At 46.2% G+C, this 23398-nt stretch overlaps 1 protein-coding gene across 1 annotated transcript in view; it reads left to right on the top strand.

The window, feature by feature from the left end:
* PRMT8 (protein arginine methyltransferase 8) overlaps positions 1 to 21013 on the top strand; it is an 80443-nt gene extending 59430 nt beyond the window's left edge. Inside the window, exons 11-14 of the mRNA XM_036458023.2 lie at positions 5862 to 5977; positions 12549 to 12699; positions 19484 to 19605; positions 20169 to 21013. Coding sequence (XP_036313916.2) covers positions 5862 to 5977; positions 12549 to 12699; positions 19484 to 19605; positions 20169 to 20252 — 473 coding nt within the window. The 3' untranslated portion in view covers positions 20253 to 21013. The remainder of the gene's footprint in view (positions 1 to 5861; positions 5978 to 12548; positions 12700 to 19483; positions 19606 to 20168) is intronic.
* The last annotated feature ends 2385 nt before the right edge of the window (positions 21014 to 23398 follow it).

Genomic DNA, 23398 nt, shown 5'->3' with positions numbered 1-23398 from the left:
GTATGTCTAAATAGGGCACATGTGCCCTGGAGCTGCATTATACCGCTACTTTGGGGTTCTTGCTGTGACTGCACCGAGCAGTGTTCTGAGGAGAACCTCCAGGGCAGTCTTCATTCTCACGTGCACTTAAGTATTTATTGAGCTCCGACCCTGGGCACAGCTCTTTAAGGAACTTCCACGTGGTTTAAAAGCAAACATATCTTTTCCTCCTCCTATCCCTGGGTTGTGTTTGGGAACCTTTGGCATGTGCACCTTTTAATGAGCGAGTAGGGCCTGTGAGTAGGCTGGCCCTGTGAGGTACTAGGGGCACTACGGCTACCCAGGTGCCAGCCCAGAACTGGAGATCATGTGATTGAGCCTTGCGCTATCTGCTGCAATTTTTATTGCTTCTGGAAAAGAAAAAAAATTTACACTCAGCCCCATTTTCTCTTGTGAGATGCTTGCTCTGAAGTATGTAAAACACACACACACACACACACACACACACACACACACACATATACACAAACACACACAAAGAAACAAAAATTAAATACACATTTAAAATCAATTTAAAGTACAGTTAAGTTTTCTATTTAAATGTGTTTTTAAATAATATGCTTTGTTTTTAGTAAAACAGGAAAACTCATTTAGAAATCTGTTTTAAATAAATGAAGATTTTGGTTATTCTGAGTTCTAAATCAAAAGTAAAGCACAAAGGTTGCTGGTTGCTAAGGGAACAATTGTAAGCAAATTTCATTTGGCTTAAGAACCAGCTAAAAAAGAAAAATCTGAAGTGGGGCAGGAGAGTGAAACATGCCCGGTCCTTGAGAAAATAAATTGTTAGGAAAACAGCTTCATTTTCTCTTCTCCCTCCCTTCCCTTTCCTCCCCTCCTCTTTCCTCTCCATTTTCCTTCCATCCCCTCCCCTCCCCTCCCCTCCTCTCCTCTCCTTTTCATTCTTTTCTCACCCACATGCAACATGGGAATACAAGAATGAGTAAATACAGAACATGCTCTCAGTTTGCTTGCCAATTACTAGAGAACATAGAAAGTGAGACAAATGACTGGCTTGTAGCTTGTACTAGATTCACAATACATATTTTGTTGAGTGAATGAGTAAACAAATGAAGGAATAAAAGTAATCTACAGAGGAATATGCAAAGCCTACTGTTTAAACTTGAGAAAGGAGTAATCATTTTTTTTTTAATTTCTACTATAATTTGGCAAGAGTAGAGTTATAGGAAATTTTGAAGGAAACATGGTAAATATTCTGTTTAAATTCTTACCCAATACATGAATCTCAACCAATACATGAATCTACAAACTGCTGAGTCAGCGGGATGGACACCCATTGCCTGTCTTGTGAGAAAAAGATGAAAAGGAAGGCCGCCTGTTGAGCCAGTGGGGCCTGTAGCTGGAGGGGTGGAGGGCAGGACCTCTGGATGGGCTCCGTTGCTGTGCATGGTTTCTCCTCCATTTTTACCTCCAAAACCCAGAGCTCTAGCCTCTGGCTCTGGCCTAATTTATACAAGGAGTTGACTTTGTTCCTAAGAGCCTAAAATACATAAAATGATTATAAACACCTTTCCTTCTGTCTAGAGGAGAAAGCTGTCAGTGGCACCTGGTGGCATTTGCTTTGTTCTCTGAGGTGGTCCCAATAGCTTGAGAAATGAATTCAAATTGCTGGGCCAGAGTTGGGAGGGAGGATGGAGCTACAGCTCTTGCCAATGAAATGTGAAATTTGTTCTCCAGCACTTCACATTTCTTCTCCTCCAGCTGCTTTTGAGATTTTCTCCTTATTTTGATATTCATCAATTTGACTCTGATGTGTCTAGATATGTTTTTTGTTTGTTTGTTTGTTTGTTTTGTTTCTATCCCACTTGGGGTTCCATGGAATTCTGGGATCTGTGGGCTAATGATTTCATTAGTTTAGGGAAAATTTCAGCTATTATCTCTACAAATATTTTTTTTTCTGCCTAATTCTTTCTTTTCTTTAGGGACTCCAATTACACATATGTTAGAAGTTGTTTGATATTGTTCCATTGATCTTGTGTGATCTATTTTTTTGTTCATTTTCCTCTATAAGTTTAAGTTTGGATATTTTTTATTGACCTGTTCTCAAGTTTATTCATTATTTTCTCTAATAGATGTATCCTTTCTGCTAATAAGCTTATTGAAATATTTCTTTGTCTCTGATACTGTGATTTTCTTTTCTTTTCTTTTCTTTTTTTAAAATATTTTATTGAATTTTTACAGAGACGAAGGGAGAGGGATAGAGAGTTAGAAACATTGATGGGAGAGAAACATCAATCAGCTGCCTCTTGCACACCTCCTACTGGGGATGTGTCCGAAACCAAGGTACATGCCCTTGACTGGAATTAAACCTGGGGCCTTTCAGTCCATAGGCCAATGCTCTATCCACTGAGCCAAACCAGCCAGGGCCTGTTACTGTGATTTTCATTTCTAGCATTTTCATTGTCTCCTTTGTATAGTTTCCATCTCATCAATAAAATTCTGTATCTTTTGTGCATGTTTTTCCATTAGATTTTAAAATATATTTAGTATAGATACTTTAAAGTCTTTGTTCAATAATTCCAACATCTGGCCGAAACCACTTTGGCTCAGTGGTAGAGTGTCGGTCTGCAGACTGAAAGGTCCCAGGTTTGATTCCGGTCAAGGGCATGTACATTGGTTGCGGGCACATCCCCGGTAGGGGGTGTGCAAGAGGCAACTGGTCAATGTTTCTCTCTCATAGACGTTTCTAGCTCTCTATCTCTCTCCCTTCCTCCTCTCTGTAAAATATCAATAAAATATATTTAAAAAAATAAAATAATTCCAACATCTGAGCTACCTTTGAGTCTATTGACTATTTTCCTTTTAGTAATGGAACACAATTTTCCTTTTTCATGTGTTTTGTAATTTTTAAATTAATGCTGGAAATTGTCAGTAAAAAAAATAGTAGAGATAGATGAATAATATGTATCCCCAGGAAAGAACATGTCTTTTTCTCTACTGAGCTATTAAAGTAGTGATTTGAGTCAACTTAATAGTAGTTTTGGTAAGCCTGGGCTTCATTGTTGCTTTAGTTACATTCATTGCACCATGGTGCAGTTCTTTTAAAGTGTTTGCTTCAATCCTTTTACAAAAGTTCACAGATATTTCTGGTGTTATTTTTTAAATCACCAGAAAATTAATAGCAATATTTCCTGGTATCAAATGGACCTTAATCCACATTCACTCATTTGATAGATATGATAGAATTGCAACAAAAATTAATCTGCTTGATTTGCATGGTTTCCCATCTCTGCTTCACTTATGTTCAAAGAGGTTTTGGGAAACGAATGGTCAGCAGAAAGGAAAGGGGAAAATCTAATGTCCTGGCTGATCTATCTCCTGAATAACTGAAGGTAGTCTAGCTAGGGACATAAGAAATGAACTAACTCCTGAAAAAACACACACACCTAAAACACAGAATATTGTGAAGCAGTAAGGACACTAAATATTTGGGAATGAAAGAGCATTACATGTGGGTCTGTATTGAGCCAGAAGCTATGCAGTAAGTACTGAGGATAGGAGGGTCCCACGGTGAGGAATGGCTGGAAAGGGTTTATTCAAGGCCATGAGACTTCAAGTTCACCCCTGGAGGACTGGGAAGAACTTTAAAGGTTACCTAACACCAAGTTTCCACACTGTGGTTGGAATAGCCTGTATGGATTTGTAAAGTTCCAGCTTTTTGGGTCCTAAGTCAGTAGGTCTGGTTGGGCCCAGGTATGTGTATTTTTGAGAGTGTCCCATATAATTGTGGAACACAGAACTAGTGAACCAAACTCCCCATTTCACAAATAAGCTCAGGGAAAAGATTGAACTGCCCCTGGTCACACAGCTCGAATAGTGGCAAAGCCAACTCTCCAACCACATACATGTAATGACAACCACTATCTGTCAACCTCTCTCTACATGCACTGTCTTCGCTTTGTATGTTTATTATCACGTTTAATCATCAAAACAACCGAAGTTATCATTATCTCCATTTTAAAGAAGAAGAAAGCCACTCTTTGAGAGGCTAAATTCTTGTGAAGGTTACACAACAAATAAATGGCAGAGCCCAGATTTGAACTCCAAAGCCCAGGCCTTTCACTATAATTTGCACAGACTCTCTCAGGTATTTGCCCAACACTTGCACTAAATTCAACTTATGACACAGCCACGAGAGAATAAGAGCAGGAGCATGGCGCAGGCTCTTAAGGAAGGATTCCAGACAAAGGCAGTGTGTCTTAGTGAGAACGTTTCTCTGGGAAGAGGATGGATAGGTATTTCCAGGTCCTAGAGGGGAGTCTGGTGCAGGTCCTATTGCTTACTGAGCAGCTTCCTTCTCCAAATTCAGGTTTCAATTGGGAATTTGGCACCAGCCTCCAGTGATTTAATGGGGTATGACTGGCATCTTATCTTCAAGCCAGACTTTCACCAGTGTTCACCCTCTGGGAGACGGTTATGTTCTATGCCTCTTCTCCCTGAGGAAGGTCTTTATGTGTCTTAGAAAAGCATGAGTCAAAGGAACACAGCTCTCACTGGCTGTTCTTTGTTCCCTCCCCACACACCCCCTCTCCCAAACATAGAGGGACATAGTTCCCTAAGATACCATGTATTTGATGAACAGTGTAAAAATTTAATCCTGAAAGATTTTAGAACAAAGCATCTCTCCTTCAATGCATTTCTAAGCCTGTCTGTAAAAGGAGAGTTCAGCTGCCTAGTAACTGAGGCCTCTGCAAGCCACCCTCTGCATTGTGTGGAGGGCAATTGTATTCCCAGTGCTGTCACATTGGCTCAGTGCAGCTGCACGGTCAGGGGACAAGCTGGGTTTGAAACCTAGTGTCACCATCTCCCTGATGAGTGACATTGGGCCAAACACTGCATGTGAGCCAGATGCCAACTTCTTCCAGCCCTAATTCCTCATCTGACATATACAAATATCTATCCCCATGGGGTTTCTGGGGAGCTGAAGTGAAGAAGAATCTGGCCTGGGCTTGGTGGTCACTCAGTGATTAAAATGATTATCATCATTTAAGGGTGATCTTAGGCCATCAGATTTGCATTCATTTACTCTCCAATCCTGAACCCTAAAACTTTCTTCCTCTCAAAGCATCTTATGAGCTGCCCAAGGGGCCAGGCCACCGAGCACCACTGGGATGGTGTGTGCTCCACCTTGGAGATATTTCTTATGGGAGAGCTTCTTACTGAGAATATCATGGCATGTGAGAGAGGTAAAGACTCTCATGGACACCCCCTCATTTTTCAGATAAGAAAACTGAGATTCAGGGAGGTTAGGGAGTTTGCACAAGGCTTGACCAATAAGTAGTGGTGCTGCGATTCAAATCATAGCCTCTTTCACTTTACACGCCCAAGTTTCTCTTTGCTGCACTGAAGGTTCAGTGAGTGGGGACAGGAGAAGAGAGAGAGCTGGCCATTCTAGGTGGTGCAGAATGCCTGGAGCAAAGGCACTGATATAGAAATGTGAGTGCACGTAAGAAAGTTTAGAGGAGACTCTGCTAGCTCAGAGATGGGGACAAGAAAGTAGGTGTAGGAAGACAGGTAATTTGGATTCCATTCTTAGGCCTGTAGCATTCTAGCTGTATGACCCAGCCTCTCTGTGCTTTAGTTTTTCTATAAGGAGGGACCTGAACACATAAGCTAGTGTGAATGAGCATTTGGCACATTGCAAAGCTCTGCACCCAGATGAGCCATCCTTCTCCTATTCTGATAAGGGGGAGCACGGGCTGCCCCTCATCCTTTTGGGCATGCCCTGCTCTGGTACTTGGGAGGGTCTGGGAGACTTCTGGGGGTTCTGCTGCTGGCCCTCATGTGTTGCTCTGTTCCCTCAGGGTGGGAGAATGTCTATGGCTTTGACATGAGCTGCATCCGGGACGTTGCCATGAAGGAGCCCCTGGTGGACATCGTGGACCCAAAGCAAGTGGTGACCAATGCCTGTTTAATAAAGGTCTGCAGACTCTTCTTTCTTGGACCTGGACATGCTGGGAACCCAGCTGTGCCACCCTGTAGGCATGCCAGGAACCCAGCTCTACCACCTTGGAGAATGGTGGGCCTGGAGAAAGGCATTGGCAGCTCTTGCCCAGCTCCAGCCTGGTGTCAAGAACACCTTAGCCATGCCGGGACCGGTTTGGCTCAATGGATAGAGCGTCAGCTTGGGGACTGAAAGGTCCTGGGTTCGATTCCGGTCAAGGGCATGTATTGTACCTTGATTGCGGGCATATCCCCAGTAGGGGGTGTGCAAGAGGCAGCTGATCGATGACTCTCTCTCATCGATGTTTCTGACTCTCTATCTCTCTCCCTTCCTCTCTGTACAAAATCAATAAAATATATTTATTAAAAAAAAAAAAAAAAAGAACACCTTAGCCAGAGCCTTTGGCATCACAAGATAACCAGACAAAAAATCATACAGAGAGAAACTGGAGTCCACAGTGGCACAGCTGATTGAAGAGAGTTAGTACTTGTCCTTTGGTGGTATTGGGAGCAGGGGGTAATAGAGGAGAGGACTCCCTGCAAGCAGGAGGGGCTGTACAGGTTTGAGTAAACTACTCCATTTCGGTACTAAAATCTGTTGTGTAATTGTCATTACACTCCCATGGGATGTTCAGACAGCAATACCCACCTTAGTGTTCTTGTTCATTCATGACCTAACATTTCCCCCCAAAGCTTTCTTTAGTGTAGATGCAGAACTCCTGGTCAGCATCCCCATGATATCAATCCCTAGCGTGTTCTCATTATTATTGAATATGCAAACGAGTCAAATTTGGTAGAGTAAAATGCAAAGCTCCCCTTAACCTCACCTCCCTTTCAAGTGCATGCTCCTCCTAGACCAGTGGTCAGCAAACTCATTAGTCAGCAGAGCCAAATATCAACAGTACAATGATTGAAATTTCTTTTGAGAGCCAAATTTTTAAAACTTAAACTTCTAACGCCACTTCTTCAAAATAGACTTGCCCTGGCTGTGGTATTTTGTGAAAGAGCCACACTCAAGGGGCCAAAGAGCCGCATGTGGCTCTCGAGCCGCAGTTTGCGGACCACAGTCCTAGAGGGGAGCACTGTTCACACTTTGGATTGAGCTATCCAGTCCTTTTGCTAAGTCTTTGCATGCATATATGTTAATATATTATGTTGAGTCATATAAACTATTGCTATGTGATTTTTTAAAAGCTAGGAAGATATTAATTTTATATGATTCAAGCTGATTTTTTAATTTAAAAATCTGGATTCATTTATGTAAGTATTCATCAGCCCACTCAGCCCTAATCTTGCTAAAACATACTTGCCTGCTCTGTCCTGTACATATCACCTTTTTTCTGGAAAAAGAAGAGTTGTGGAGGACTGGGACATTTCAATGCATGAAGGGGAAGGGGCGCAGGGCCACTGGGGAGGAGAGGAAGCTTCTGAAGGACTAATGCAAACTGCTGATCTGACAGATGAGAAATGTGCTTTGTCCCCAAACATGGTGTTCCTAACACCACAACCCTTGGTTCATAGCGTCACTGCGGCATTTAGAACCATCCCTGAGAGCAAATAAAACAAGATGAGCCTCCCACAGGTCTCAGCAGAATGGCTCCCTCTCATAACATTCTATCGATGTCTAAGAGATTTGGCTTTGGGTCTAAGTCTCAGACTCTCCACTGACATAATTCTCACTACTTTATGGGGCCAGTTCCAAGTCCAGGCAGGATTGATTGTAGTCAAAGTGTCCTTTAACTTCTTCCTATCAGCCCCTCTGTCCCTGAAACCTCTCCCTTTGGGTGTCCCAATCAAGAACCAGGAAAATGCACTGTGAAACATGCTCACCATAGTGCAAACATTTCTGTAGCTATTGTGGAATAGATAGAATTCACTGTACAACTATATTTGTCAAAAATGACACCTGGCAGTTCTATTTGACCATGAGGCAGCCGTTTGTCATGCCTTTAGCTTGCCGATAAAATTCCTCAGTATGCATGGGCTCCAAGTGGCTTTCTGTCCCTGACCTGCAGGTGTGACACTGTACATCTGTTGGTCACACTGTGGACTGGCCTACTTCCATCTGCCCAGGCACCCTGGATTCCTTCCTCTGCCTCATTCCAGCCAGGAACCAACAAGGGACTTCCTTTTCGTAGCACCTTTGTGCAGCCAGGGGAAAACAGCCAGACTCAGTGAAGAAGGTGTTACAGGCACCAGAAATACCAGAAAAGGTATTTCCAACAACCCCGAGTTGAAGGAGAGCTGTCCCCTCCTCGGTTCTTGTCAGTCTCATAGGAAAGAATTCAAATGAGTGACCCCATTCAGTTGTGTTGTAATAAAGCAAATAAATTAAATAAATAAAGCAAGTTAATTTATTATAGACTCAAAAGAAGCGAATCTATCAAAATACCACTGGTTTATGAAGCACAGATAGCTCTCAGCTAATTTGAGGAGCCCCGCCTAGCAGAGGTTTGGCTTTTTGTGCTTTTCTGTCTTTTAGTTTTAAAATTCCTCTGCTGGATATCTTGGTACAGACTAGCTTCAAGGTCTCCCTTTTTCTTTGTTTATGGCTTTCCTAGAATTTATGAGAAACATTTTATAGTTTTATCTTGACAAACCCGAGACTGCCGGCTTTGCAGGGGTGGGGAACGTCCAGCCTGAGGGCCATATAAGGCCCACAAAATCGTTTGGTCTGGCCCTGCCAAGGCATTAGGGGTGAGTTAAGTGTTTGACTAAATAGAGCAGGCTAATTTTTAAGCTGATAATTTTGTATGGCCTCTGAATGATGTTATAAATATTCCAAATGGCCCATGGCGGGAAAAAAGGTTCCCCACCCATGGTTTAAGGTGTGAGATAAAACTCCCCTTATGTTCCCCCTACCCTGAGACAGCTGACTTCTTTGGTGGGTGAGATAAACTCTCCCTTCTTCCCTTCCCCTTTCCCGCTCCTGCCTTAGCAGTTCCAGGTTGATTTAAGCCATGTATTCTCTGGTGAGAGAGGAGAAACATTAGTCATTTGTTCTCAAGCTCCTTGACTGGGAAAGATAAGATCTTGCTGCAAACTGTCTGTAAAGCTGTCCAAACTTATTAGGCCTTGTTTAATTTTCTTGTCTCAGTTTCCCTATTCCTCCTGCTCTGGAATTTTCCTAGGTCCTCCCTACCTTGTTACAGAGGGGCAGAGAGGCTGTGAGGAGGTGTCAGGACGGGAGCTCTGAGCTGCAGTCCTGTCCCTCCCCTTCCCCTTACCTGACCTCTGAGAAGGCTGGGGACTGGCTGTGGTTGCTTCCTCCACCAGGAGCACCCCTCCAGCAGCTATCTTGCTAATGTGCTAAGCAAATGTCTTGCTGAGCCTGTTGGGAAAACACTTGCCCTTATTCACACACTTAATTGCTATTTTCATGCTATTAATGCTGCAGAGTGTGACACTTTATTATAATTAAGACTCTGTTTTGACCAGACTTCTGCTATGAGACAACCATTTGTAACATTGTTTAGTGGCGGGGATAGCAGCAACCAGGGGCTCTTCTGAGTAATTAATGCCTGCGGAGCCCTCTACTTCATGGAGTCACCTGAGGCCAAGTCATGGGGTCTCCCAGGGGTCTCAGCTATGCTGTTGCTGCTATGAAAAGAGTAAGCAACTCCAGTAAGCAACCTTCCAGCAAGGGGGTCTGGGTTTGGGGGAGCCAGGATAACTGCATTTGAGTCTGTAGACTTGGGGTCTGAGAGGAGAGCAGAGCTGAGCCCAGAGGGCGGCTGTGTCTCAGAAGCCCAGCCACAACTGATCCCACTCTCACAGATGGCCCAAGCCCCACTCCTAAAGACCCATTGCCTCCATTGGCACCATTTAATATATAGCTCCATTATTTCTGTTTTGGAGGCTTTTATTCCTTCGTACATCCCCATTAAGATGCAAATACCTGCAGGACCTAATGAACACTGTCAGCTAATACTGTTGATAGTTGGCATTTGGTTGATGGACAGCTGAGAGCAAGACCGTATAGGGAAATAATTCCTGATAGATGGGTGGGGTGTGTGTGTGTGAAGAGAGGGGAGTGACAGAAGGAAAAAGAGCCAGGTCTAGATGTGTCACAGGGCTCACTTTCCAGTTCTCCCCTCCTGTGTTCAGGTCAATATGTTTGGATATTTTTAGCTAAGCCATAAGTACTCATGGGAGGTTTTGGATGCAGGGAGCAGCACAGTCTGAATGGATCTGAGAGATTTGTCAGTTGGTATAAAGGAGACTTGGGAAAGGGAGGACAGTTGTCATATAGGAGACCTGTCACACAGCGAGGGTATACAGACCAGTAAGGTGTAGCCTCTGTCAGTACAGAGCTCCAGTCCAATGGTGGGGTAAGACAAAGGCGGTAAGGCTGCTGGGATGAGCCAGAAGTAGGGTAAAAAGACCAGGCTAGGCTTGTGGCAGAGGGGACAGAGAAAAAATGCCACACACCTTGGAAAGAGCCTGGAGCTGGCTAGCTGGCCCTGACTAAGAAGAAGATAGAAAAGTCAGTGAGCATAGGCACTGGGAGCCTGGTGGACTGTGCTCATGCCATTAATACAAACATAGCCAGCTCAGCTTGCTCTAAGAGTTGTTGAGCCGGAGGGAACCTGTGGACAACACATGGCCAGGAAGGATAATGATCAACATGAAGGCTGACAGGCACTGGATCTAAAGAGACTTCCTGAAAGGGGGTGATGGCCCAAACTAACAGAATGACATATGATGGAGGGATCCTGCACTTGGGCCTTAGGAAGAAAGGACAAAGGATTGTGAGAAGGATGAAGTTGGGGGAGGAGGTTGGCTGAATAAATGCAGGAAGAGCCAGCAGTGTGCTCTTTGAGGTCAGAGGCTTGGTTGAAGGAGTCAGAAAGCATGACTTTGGAAAAGCAAATGGAAAAACAGAGGCAATTGGAGAAGAAAAGGTTTTGATGTGAGCTGGAACAGGCATTCAGCCTATTTTGTGGGTGGAGATTACAGAGACTGGTGTAGGCTCTCATTCATTACACAGAGGGATCCACCAATTTGAGGTGTTAGGAAATGGAATCAGTTGCCTGGTAGGTAGTGAATGCATCATCTCTAAGGTGTGCAAGCAAGCACCAGATGGCCACTTCCTGGGAATGCTTCCGAGGGGCTCTTGCATTGGATTCAGGGGACTGGCTTTCTACTTCTGCATGGCCAACTCAGGGCTCATCATTCCCTTAGTTCTTAACATTATTGTGACTCCCACATTCCCTTAAACCTGTAGTCCCACCTCTTCCCAACTAATGTCAGAGCTTAGCTCCCCCAGGGATGTTAAAGCTGCTCACCCCAGACACCACAGGGCTCTGATTGCTGGCTCCCTTGATCACACATCCTCCTCCTTGTCCCCTGGAGGTAGGACTTCTCTTTGAAGGTCCCCAGGTGCATCTGCTTTTCACTTATTTATCCTGGAAATATGTAGAGATAAGGGCATTTCTGCTACCTTACTTTGTCTCTTCCCTGCTCTTCTTTCCCACCCTCAGATTCCTGTCCTAATGATTGCCAACAGGTTTTATTATTCCCAACATGTATTCCCAATGTTTCCTCTGAGAACCATCCCAGACACACAGATGTCTGGCTTTTGCAGTTCTCAGGACAGAGATTCTTGCTACACATTCCAACCATGAGAAGTCCTCTCTTAGACCTCACTGAAAGCTGCCTGGATGCCTTTTGGACTCTTGAAAAGTTTCCCCTGTCTCACTGGAATCAGCAAACAGCAGCCAACATTCTTCACATAGAAAAGAACAGCACAGTGGAAACTTTTATTACACTAGCTCCTCACACAAGATTGATTTTCAGCCACTTCACAGCTGAAATCGTTAGAATTATTAGTTCTTCATTCTCCAGCCAGAACTGAAAATCTCTCACTTCTTATTTACTCTTTTCTCTTTCTCTCTCTTGCTCTTGCTCTCGCTCTCACTCTCTTTCTTCCTTTCACTGTCCAGACTTGTTATAAATGCCCAGCAGGACTTTCTTTAGCTCAGTCCTCATTCTTGTGATAATACTTGTCTCCTACTGCCAGTTGCTTAAATATCACACATCTAGGAAATGAAAGTCTGGTTCCCCCATTACTGGGAGAATATGATAAAGCACAGATTGCTGTTCCGGTTCAGTAGGGCTAGGATGCCCTCCCTTCAGAATTTGTTCTGAAGTGATGCCCACACTAGTCATTCTGGGACCTCACTGTGAGAACCACTAGATGAACATAATGAAGTTGAGGTGAACCACTCTGAGGACATCTGGGTTAGGCTTAGGGTTGCTCAGTCTAATGAAGCTTCTTTTCTCCCCCCATCAGTCCCACCCCCAACAGATTTACCCCTTTAGTGTTGTTCCCCTGGGTTCTGACTCATATCTGTTTGTCCCATTGTTCCATCCTAGAAAGGATGGAGGGGGTCATGCGGGGGGGTTGGGCCTGGGGAGTTACCCTTAAGTAATGACACCCTGGAGAGTGTACAGTAGGCAATCTCCTGCAGAATGCAGCTGCCCACTAGGACACAACCCTGGTAGAGGTGCTAAGTGTCTGGTCTTCTTTCTTCTCTGGGCTACAGGAGGTGGACATTTACACAGTCAAGACGGAAGAGCTGTCGTTCACATCTGCCTTCTGCCTGCAGATCCAGCGCAATGACTACATCCACGCCCTGGTCACCTATTTTAATATTGAATTTACCAAGTGCCACAAGAAAATGGGGTTTTCTACAGGTGAGCCTTCCCCCATACTGAGGCGTTGTGGGGAGTGACACAGGACTGGCCCCAACTTGGGGGAAGGACTTGGGCATTAGCCAAGGACCCTTAGTTGGCATCTTTAAGCCATCTGCAGCTATGAAGTAATCTGAGAAAATTGCATGTCACCAAACTCTTGGCTGCCCAAGGAGAAGGTAAATAAAATTGTGGCTGCCATGACTGGAGCTATGAGAGAGTATTAAGTGAAAAGAGACAGAGGTTTGGGCCCCTTTTCAAATGCGCATTTGTTCATTTAGCATTTCTAGAGCATACTTTATGAGGGGGTAAGGAAACAGTGGAATTAGGTTTCTCTTTCCCTACCATGCCTCACTGCAGATTCAGTAGACTACAAATGGCGTCTCTATATGGCCTGCTTTCCTCACTATATCCACTCAGTCCATCCTCATTAATTCCCAAAGACCACCACATTCTTCCTCCCAGCCTTCCTGCAGAGTGCCTCTCTGCCTGTAGAAGATAAGCCCAAAGGTCTTAGCCAGGTAAGTGGGGGTTTGGAGACCTGGCCCTAGCCCACTCCTCCAACCTCATTTTTCACCCCTCCTTTGCTTTGCCTTCCACCCCTGTTCCATTTACACAAAGCACTTTGCAGTTCCCTGAATTCAGTGAGGCTGCTCAAGTCTCTGGGAATTGCCTCGCATATCTCAACTCTGTGTCCACCGCAGTGTGCCATGGGAACAAGAGAATCTTTACATTATGTCAGAAACTCTTGTCATGACCTTTCCTCCAGATGGCTGCCTTCTCTCTGTGTCCTCACTGGGGACTATGAGTGCAAAAGTGCTTTGTGTGAATGGAACAGGGGTGGAAGGCAAAGCAAAGGAGGGGTGAGAAATGAGGTTGGAGGAGTGGGCTACCTTTCCTTTATTTAACATGATGTGTTGGAGGTACTTCCATAGCCTCTATGTGCACATATCCCTGGTGTCCGTGTATGTTCTAATCTCCTTCTAAAGGACACCAGCCAGATTGGATTAGGGTCCACCATAAGGGCCTCATTTTAACTTAATCACCTCTTTTCAGACCCAACTCCAAATATAGTCATATTAAGAGGTATTGGCATTTAGGGGTTTAGCATGTGAATTTTGGGGGAACACAATTTAACCCATAACACCTCCTCTTCCCCCACCTTCTCACCTGGCCCACCCCATTACAGGCCTCATCTGTCAGCTCTGTAGTACTTGATCCCCTCCTTCCCTCTTGGGTCAAGCTTAGATGTCCTCCTCGGGTTCCCTAACACCCTGTGCTTAGATCTGTCATGGCCATGTTTAAAGTGATGCTTCTACACAATAGCAAAGAGGAACCAAAGGGTATAAAAAGTCCTTTCCCCATTCACCCCAGTTTCACACCTCAGAGGTGTATATTGTTAAGGATTTCTTTTGTATCCTTCCAAAAATTTCAGTGATGCACAAGCACATCCATATCTATATACACCTTTTTTAAAATTCTTTTTATTTGAAATAATTACAGACTCACAGGAAGTTGCAAGCATAGCACATAGAGTTCTGTGAACCCTATGCCCAGCTCTCCACATTGGTGGCATCTTACATAACTAGAGTACAATATCAAACTACAGCATTTAAAAAAACACAGCTTGTACACTGCCTTCTGCTACCTTTCCTTTATTTAACAAGATGTGTTGGAGGTACTTCCATAGCGTCACAGAGACATCTACTTTCTTTTTTTAAACAACGGCACAGAAATTCAATGTAAAGCGTGCCATCATTTATTCAAACATTTCCACCCATCTTGCAATCTTTGATCTCCCTGTGAGTCTGGATCACATCTCATTAGTCTCTGCTCTCCTGGCTTCTATGACAGTGCTTGGATCATAGCAGAGCCTAAACAAATCTCTATTTTTAAAAAAAAATCCTACAAATCTCTATGGGAATGTATTCAGAGTCACCACTCACGTGGGGTCACCCTGGGACCTGGGAGCACGCAGTTGGGGTTAGCGTGCACGTGGCAGGAATTGGTAGGTTCTACCAGAATTCGAAGATGTGATTTATTCACTTCAGAAGACCTGATGAGAATGTTCCTCTCTTACCTGTTGTCAGAGAGAGCAAGCGACTTATCTAATCCCTCAAAGAAGGGCTTTTTTCCAGAACCAGTGTCTCCCACTCCCAATACCAGGGTTTTCTCATCTCCATCAGCCAGGCCAGTGCTGGCACTCCCTGCCCTGGGGAAACCAGAGGTCCAGTCTGGGTCGGTTCAGGGGTTACCCTTCCACGAAGGGCAGCCTGCAAGCTCATCTTCTTGGTGAGTAGGGACAGCCAGGATGGAGCAGGGAGGTTTTACCTAGACCAGTAGTTCTCCACCTTTCTAATGCGGCAACCCTTTAATAGAGTTCCTCATGTTGTGGTGACCCCCAACCATAAAATTATTTTCGTTGCTACTTCATAACTGTAATTTTGCTACTGGTAATGAATCGTAATGTAAATATCTGTGTTTTCCAATGGTCTTAGGATCTATAGCAGCGGTTCTCATCCTGTCGGTCCCAAGGCTGGCATATTTTCAAGGCAATCTGGGAAATTTCTGGCTTTTGAAAGCCTGGGCTCCAGCCCTGTAGGTCTCAGCTGGGCTCCTTGAGGTTAAGCAGACAGCCTGGGGAACTCTGTCTGGAAATGGCTCTCTGGCTCTGTGGTGGCTGGGACAACATTCCTGATGCCCCTCTCACAAGCAGGAGTCTTGGTTAAATTCAAGTTCAGAATCAAAGAAGTCAGCCCTGTGCTGCTTGGGAAATGGTGAGAATTTTAAGTGCTCAGTTTCCAACCACAGCTTCTTTCTTCCCTGTTCCTGGTCACTCCCACCATAGTCCCACACAAGTCCTTAGGAGAAAGAGGATAATGAGTATATTTTATAAGCTCAAAGACCTTGGGTCCGGTTCAAGGTCTGAGCATGCCTCCTTGTCTTTCACAGTCATGGCATTATGTCCCCTCCCCTGTGCACAGAATACCAGGAACTTGGGTTCTGAATGGACATTTGGATTTTCTGTAGTCCTCCTTTCCTGTGTCTTGGAGCAGAAGCTCTCCAGTGTGGCCCATGGACCAGCAGCATCAGCGTCACCTGGGAACTTGTTAGAAATGCAAATTCTCTGGCTCCACCCTAGACCTACTGAGTCAGTCATTCTGGAGTGGGGCCCTGGAATCTGTGTCTTAAGTTCTCCAGGTGAATGTGAAGCACGATCAAGGTTGAAAACCCCTGCCCTTGTGCAAGCCTGCCTCACCAGTGTTGACGTCCTCTGGAAAGGCAATTCCATCTCCTGACTGCGGTATGCTTTCTGACTGCATGCCTGCTGGCTGACGGATCCCTCCTGCTGCAGCCTTTCCACATACACAGCTATCAGGGGAAATTAAATTGGTTAGTTGCTTTCTCAGACACCTTGAGATGTCAGCGTGGGGTTTTGCTTCCCAAACATAGCAGATGTCCTTACCAGTTAGCAAGAGTTTGGCAGTGGGCTTTACATAGACCCTCTGCACTCTGACACCAAGAAGGATTTCCTTTCTGTTTCTAAGGATCCCAGATGCACAGGACTGGATCAATATTAATTCTTGGTTCATGATGGGAAGAGCATTAGATTCCATTTACCCATTGGGAAGTGAAACTGAAAGCAGGATTCCACTCTTTTTTTCCGAAAGCACCAGGAATAATCTTGTGAAACCCCTGCTGTTTGTTCCCATGGCCCCTGTAGTCACACTCATGCCAGACTTGTCTTCTCACTTTGAGGGTTAGGATCTGAAGGGGGGAGGGGGCAAGGCTGTACTGGTTGCTGCTCCCCAAATTTAGGACCATATCTGGCAATCAGAGGCATGTGCAAATACGTGGCAAAGTGGAAGCTGGAAACTGGGTCTGTTGTGCCAACTTTAAGGTCCTTTCCACTGACATCCATCCAAAAGGTGTTGTCAGATGTTAACCATTAGGTTTGCTCAACAATCTCAGCCATGGCTGTTCATCTGTATCACCTAGGTCCTAGGGGGTGATTTTTAAGTCTTGGCAAATCTGCTCCCTCCCTTTTCACCCCAGAAATACTGAATTCAAATCCCTAATAGAGTGAAAACAGTTGAATTTTAGTTTCTTCTGGACATCTTATTGGAGGATCAGGACTGAGTAAACTGGTTTACTTAGTCCAGAGGTAATGAACTCATCATGGAAATGAGACCATGAGGAAGTTCTTAATCTTTTGATGTTGATGTCAGGGGAGAGATCACTTTCCTCCAACCCAAGGCTGGCATATTTTTGGGGGCTACCATCAGAGTCAGACTCCTAGGCTTGATGGCTGGCAAATCTGAGCCAGTGAAGTCTCTGAGATTCTCATGAGGCATCTGACTAGGTAAAAGAAGAAAGGTGCTTGAATCCTCTTGCCTGAAGGTCTATAAGACCTGGAGATACTCCTGTCTGAGCTGCTGTAGGTGGAAATGGGGGTGAGAGTGCTGTCAGTCGTACACTGCTCTTCTCCACACACACTGGAGAATGTCTTTTGACAATTTATGTAGATGCAGTTGGCAGGGAAGATGCTGGAGGTAGGCACACTTCATCTGTGGACAGCAGTATGCCTTAGACTAGAGGACAGGAAGGCTGGATGTGTTTGGGGATCCAGGATGGGAGAGTCACGGATTACATGCCCATGATCCTCCTTCAAGCCCTTCCAAATGTTCAGGCTGCTCTTCCCCCTCTAGGACCTTGAGTTTGCATCGATTTCCCACATGCACACACTGAAGGCTACTCATGTCTGAATCCAAACCACTGATATTTGATCAAGCCAGTTTATTGCAAAGGGCAAAGAAAGACAAAGTCTTTATCACCATTCAAATGGTGCTTGAAAGATGATAGAGGTCACCTGATCTGACGTGGTGCATGATAAATCCCAAGTCAGTGGACCACAGATAGATCATAAGCTTGTGATACAGTTCTAATTCTTTTGGTGAATTAGTCTGCCTTCTACTAATTTCCACCGACTAACCTTTGTTCTGCCTCCAAGGTCACACATGAATTTCCATATGATAGCTTTTTGTAGTATTTAAAAGCCATTTTATGTTCTCCCCCAAGTCGTCTCATCTTTAACTTTGGTCCTAAGCAAAGAGGAAATCAGTATTAACGAGTCCTGTATCCTCGTGAGGAAGAGAAGTGCCTGAAGGGCCAAGAGAAACTGACTATAAGATGGGATCTTCTACTGTTCTTAGATTCAAAGCCCTCAGTGTAACTGAGCATCTATGGATGCATTGAAGCTTCATGGGATGTCTATCTAGTCTGGTTTTATATCAAATAATTTTTTCAGTGCTTAAAGATCTACTATGTGAGGTGGTAAGCACTGAAGATATAACAGTGAACAGGCCTGGCATGGTTCCTGCCCTCATGGAGATTCTAGTCTTGGGGAGGACACACACAAGTGGGCAAAAAAGACATTTGTGCTGCACCATGACAGACACCCTGGTCACACAGGCTCAGGGTGCCCTAATCCAGGTGGGTGGTTATAGGAATCTCTTTCATGGCCCACGTAGAAAGAGTTCTAATTCAGGGTTCGGGTTCTGGAGAAGGGCTGCACACAAATGAAGAGACTTGAGACTTGAAGAAATTCAATTTGGTGATATGGGGGGCCAGACGGTAGTCCAACTCTACTGGGAGAACTACTTACTGATCTGGCCCTGCCATTCCCTTTTATTGAGGCTTTGGGGAAAACATCTTAGGCAACTTAAACAGAAATTTACATGTAGCCCTTAGGCAGGAAAATAACAGAAACTTACATAGGACAAACAAGGTGGAGGCTGCTTCAGCTAACAATATCTCAACTAAAGGTTAGAACAATTAAGGTTGTTGACCAGCCTTCCTGGCTTCCTGTCAACATTCCTGGCTTCCTGTCAACATCTCTTTTTTAGTGAAACTGATTTGTTTTCCAGCAGGTGGTCAGGCAGGGATTCACAGGGGAAGTGACCTTGAAGGATGAGGAAGAGAGAGCTTGATGAGCAGGGAGCAGGGGGGAAAGAGTATTCCAGGGATGGCTGCTGCTGCTGCTGATGGCCCATTAGCTATGTCTCTCATGGAGCTGTGGAATCCACACTGTGCTAAAGGGATGTGTGCGATTTAATGGCAAATACAGAGGAGATTCAAGCATCAGTGTGGGCCAAGCATTGGGGCTGTGGAAAGAGAGTCATCCCTCATTTTTATCTGAGCCAGTTGGTCAGCACAGCTGAGACCCCTGGTGAGCCTGGGCCAAGGGTACTAATTTTGGTTCTAGGGCAGAGAGGCAGGCAGGGAAAGCTATTTGTAGGGCTGGGCTGGCAGTGGAAGTGGGGAAACTGGGTTAGCTGTGGTGTTTGCATAAATGATATCATTTAAGGGGAAACAGGATGCCCTACTCTATGAATTTCTCCCCTACACTGTTGGAAAGTCTTCACTCTGTTAAACTAAAACACACACACAGTGGCACTCTGAGATTCATTTGTGTTAGGTAGTTGGTGAGAGGGTATTCATCCTCCACCTTTTTGTATGAAATTGTAATATCAGCTTGTTCTCTTATGATCCACACCTAAGACCCACAGCCCTGAGGGGTGGCTATCTGATAAAAAGAGGGTGTCCCTGAGGCTGAGGAGGAGTTCTGGTGTGGGCTCGGAGCTGGCACCTGACCCAACAAGAGTGTTGGGTGGGGGTCAGAGTCCCGAGGAAAGCCAGTGACTTGCAGGCAGGGTCCCAGCCTCAGCCCTTCTGGAGATGTCTTCTCTGACTGCTCCGTCCTACCCACCCATCCTTTGCCCCTCAGCCCCTGATGCCCCCTACACCCACTGGAAGCAGACTGTCTTCTACCTGGAAGATTACCTCACCGTCCGGAGGGGGGAAGAGCTCTATGGGTCCATCTCCATGAAGCCAAATGCCAAAAATGTGGTGAGTGCTAAGATGGTCTCCGTGTGGGCAAGGGTCAGAGAGAAGGGACCACAGGGCTGGTCCCAGGTGTCCACTCACCGAGGTGACCCAGTGCCTTGTGCACAATCAGAAAAGTTACAAGATGAGGCAGAAAGAAGTTGGGTTTGGATATACTAGTAACTAGATCTTACTAGACAACCTTTTTGGGTTGGCCCCTAAAAGCTTGGGAATTTGAGACTTTTCTAGCGCATCCTTCCCCACCTGGACTCTCTCAGCCTGGAGCACAGCCTCTAGCTCTTCATAGAGGGGCTTTGAGAGCAGAGACTGTTACTCTATATTCTCCCAGGATGAAATCAGAGGAAACTGTTTATATGATGACAGGAAGGATTTAGGTTAGGAATCAAAGAACTTCCTTTGAGGATAATGGGGCACCAGAATAGATTCCCGAGGGCTGTTGGTAGGAACTCCTTAGCCAGCAAACTTTAGGAGCATAGTAGCTGCCCATCCCTCTGCCTGCAGGGAGGGGTGTGGGACCTGCACTTCTCACCACACTGATGCTGTGACCCTTTGCTCCTTCTCTGCAGCGAGACCTTGATTTCACAGTAGACTTGGATTTCAAAGGACAGCTGTGTGAAACATCTGTATCTAATGACTACAAAATGCGTTAGCACACGTGGGAAGCTGCAGCGAGCGAGCGAGAAAAACTCACCTCGATCTGCGGCACTGTGACAAGAATACTGTTTGCAGGACTATTCACTCGAAAACCAGAGTTTTAAATTCTGCCTTGAAGATTGGGGAACTCGCCAGGGCTCAGGTGGCCCTGACACTGGAAAGATGACCTCCAGCTGCTCAGCTCTGCTCTGTGAGCCTTTCACAATGTCTTTGCTGTCGCTGACCACGAGCGACCTCCAGTGCCGCTGCTGGGCCCGGGGACAGATGCTCCCATGTATACCCATTGTCCTTTACTGTGACTCTCCGATCTCCAGGTTCTGCATGCTGCAGGCATCTAGGGCAGAGGCTTCATTAGAACCTGGAGGCTAGTGTCTTTGATAGAATAAGCCAGATCCTGTCTGTGCGATGGTGTGTGCGTGCCTGCGCACGGACAGCATATACAGTTGCTTACTTACCCACAACACTGTATATGCATGCATATGCAACCACTGGGTGCACCCAAGTGTCCATCCAGGGCGTGTGTGCACGTGCGCGCGTAGAATATCTATTACTCCCAGAGGAGATTTTGTTGCTTTGGAATAGGACTTTGTTTTGTGATTAGCTCTCCCCTCCCCTCCCCCTGACCAGATGTGAGCAGCTATGAAACATTCTCTGTACTAGCTTTGATCTCCTTTTGACTAGACCGTGGCTCCGAACCCTGGAGCATAGTACCACACACTCTGTGGGAGCTCAATAAAGGCACACGAGAGTGCAGCAATGGGACTGCTGTGTTCCTGGAGCTCTGCGCAGGCGGGCGGGGGTTGGGGGTGGGGAACAGGGGGAGCACAAGGCAAAGGCCACAACGGAGCAGGAAGGAAGGTTCCTGGGTAGAAGCAGCTATGAAGTCAGGACTGGGTAAAAGGCACCTCTCTGCAGATTCCCAGGGTGGGAGGGAGGGGGGAACATGGGGGACATGAGCTGACTGAGAATGCTCTAGAATGGGAGGCCACAAAGTTGGGAGCAGGAAGCTGGGATGTGCTCGCTGCAGGATGACTGGGGTAAAGCAGGAGATGATGACTGAGTTTGTGGTCCTGAGTCACTGGAGAGAGACAGGGCAGGATTTGAGGGAAAGACCAGTAGGCAGCGAGGGACACACCCTGTGTAGGAGTCTGCAGCACCTCACAGGGTGTGCTGGTGGGTGATCTCGTCCCTGCCCCTCTCCCCTGGGCCAGTATCTGGCCTGGCCTGGCAGCCTCTGCATCAGCAGGAGCCCAACCATTCTGAATGGGGCCTTCCCACTGAGCTCAAGCAAGACACTTGGTCCTCCAGGTGGCACGCAATTTCCCACAACAGCTCCCTCCCCAGTGTGGCCGAAACATTTCCAGTGCTCCCAACTTCTTCATCCTGCCACCTCTGCGACTCCCACCACAGAGAGGCAGAACCAGGTGAGAGACTCTGAGGAATAGGTGGGAGCATCACCTGTGGACACGGACCAGGCCTAGCTGCCCTGAATATTCAATTGTCAGGTAGCCAAGGGCCTCTCCTCTGGTTTAGGGGCCAGGCACCTGGGGTTGGAGCACCACTGAAAGAAGGGCTTGACCAAGTGAGTGTTTTCCACACCGTGTCCTGGGGCTCTAGGGCTTGTGGGAGGTGCCAGGAGCAACCCACCAACTTCAGAAAGAACCATTTTTCCTTTCTCTGTTTTTATTTATTTATTTTTGTGGGGGGAGGAGGAACAGAATTCTACTAAAAATAAAAAAACAAAGAAATGTAAAGAAACCAAGACTAAAAATAAACCCCTTTGGAAATGACTTCTGTAAGTGATCGCAGTCCTAATACTCTAAAGTCAGGGCTCTCTGGGACTCACTCTCTTCCCTTCCCTCCTGCCCACCAGACCTTCCCGAAGTGCAGCCTTCCTGAATGCACTTTCTACAGCCCCAAGAGCTCTTGGGTCTTAGTTGGGCACCTACTCCTGGCCCAGAACCATATTTTTCTTTGTTATCTCCTGCCACATTGGCTCTACAATATCCTCTCCATCCTCACTCAGAAGGGGGACAGGCTCTGTTGGCAGAGGAGGGGGGCTCTCAAGGAGCACGTAGCCTGAGGCTGCTCTGCTTGGCAGGCTGGTGGGTTTCACTTGCCCCTTGGCCTGGCTTCTGTTTAGGGTCCTAGCAGTCCGGGCCCCTTGGAGCCTGTGTTTTCATCAGACGCCTAGTGGGGATGGAAGTACCTTGTCCTTTGTCAAAACTGATGAAGTGTTTTACTTTGGTTTATTTGGGGCTATTCTTTAGCTTTGATGCAGGGTAGTCACATCTGTGTCAACATTTCTCCTTGGGGAGACATTCCAGGTCTGGGAAGGCAAAGGGACCATTTAGAGGAAGTGGTATAGCTGACAGGGCCCAGGATGGGAGGGTGCGAAGGAGGCCTTGGCTTGCCTGGGGGTGGGTGTCCTGGGGTTGGTAGTGGCCTTAAACATGATAACTAACTTCAGTGGCAATGGCTCTCTGGCATCTGCTCGCTTGTTGGCTTCCCCAAAGCCATGGGACTTAGACATGAGGTGCTCCCCACCCGTGTGCGGCCGAGGCACTGAGATCAAAAAGGAGGAGGGAGCTGGGCAGTGGGCACGATCCTGCTCCTCATGCCTCTGCTGACAGTGCTCTTCCTCTGAACTTCAGCTGGCGAGGCCTCTCTTTGTACCTAGAGACAAATACAGTGAAAACTGCTAAATGCTTTTTGTCCACATATATTAAACAAGAAAAGTCTAGAAACTTAAGAGGAAACAACAGTGACTATGTTAGAAGAAGGAGATGTTGAGGAAGGACATGGGCTGCCCCCCGAGGACATGCTAGGGGAACTCATCAGGCAATTTTCACTGTGGTGGGAGTCAGGAGCTCTGGATCTTGCCTAGCTTCAAACAGCAAGGCCCTCCAACTTTGTGGAGAATTCCACTCATGGCCAATGGGCAAAATCCTACAGTGCCAAGAGCAACCACGATGATCTCCCAGGAGCTCGGGTGTTGGGACCTGGAGGCATCCTGACATTCCTGGGGGACAGGAGTCTGCGAAGACAGGATCCGGCAGTCTTTTGGGCCTCCCCTGCCTTCAGAGGGGAACAGGGTCACTCCACGGCCTGCCCTGGCCCTGGGTCTGCAGCCCCCACCATA

This window comes from Pipistrellus kuhlii, unplaced genomic scaffold (assembly GCF_014108245.1).
Source record: "Pipistrellus kuhlii isolate mPipKuh1 unplaced genomic scaffold, mPipKuh1.p scaffold_m20_p_3, whole genome shotgun sequence".
Taxonomy (NCBI): Eukaryota; Metazoa; Chordata; class Mammalia; order Chiroptera; family Vespertilionidae; genus Pipistrellus; species Pipistrellus kuhlii.
Note: the sequence above shows the minus strand (reverse complement) of the source record. Positions and strands in the feature narration are given on the sequence as shown.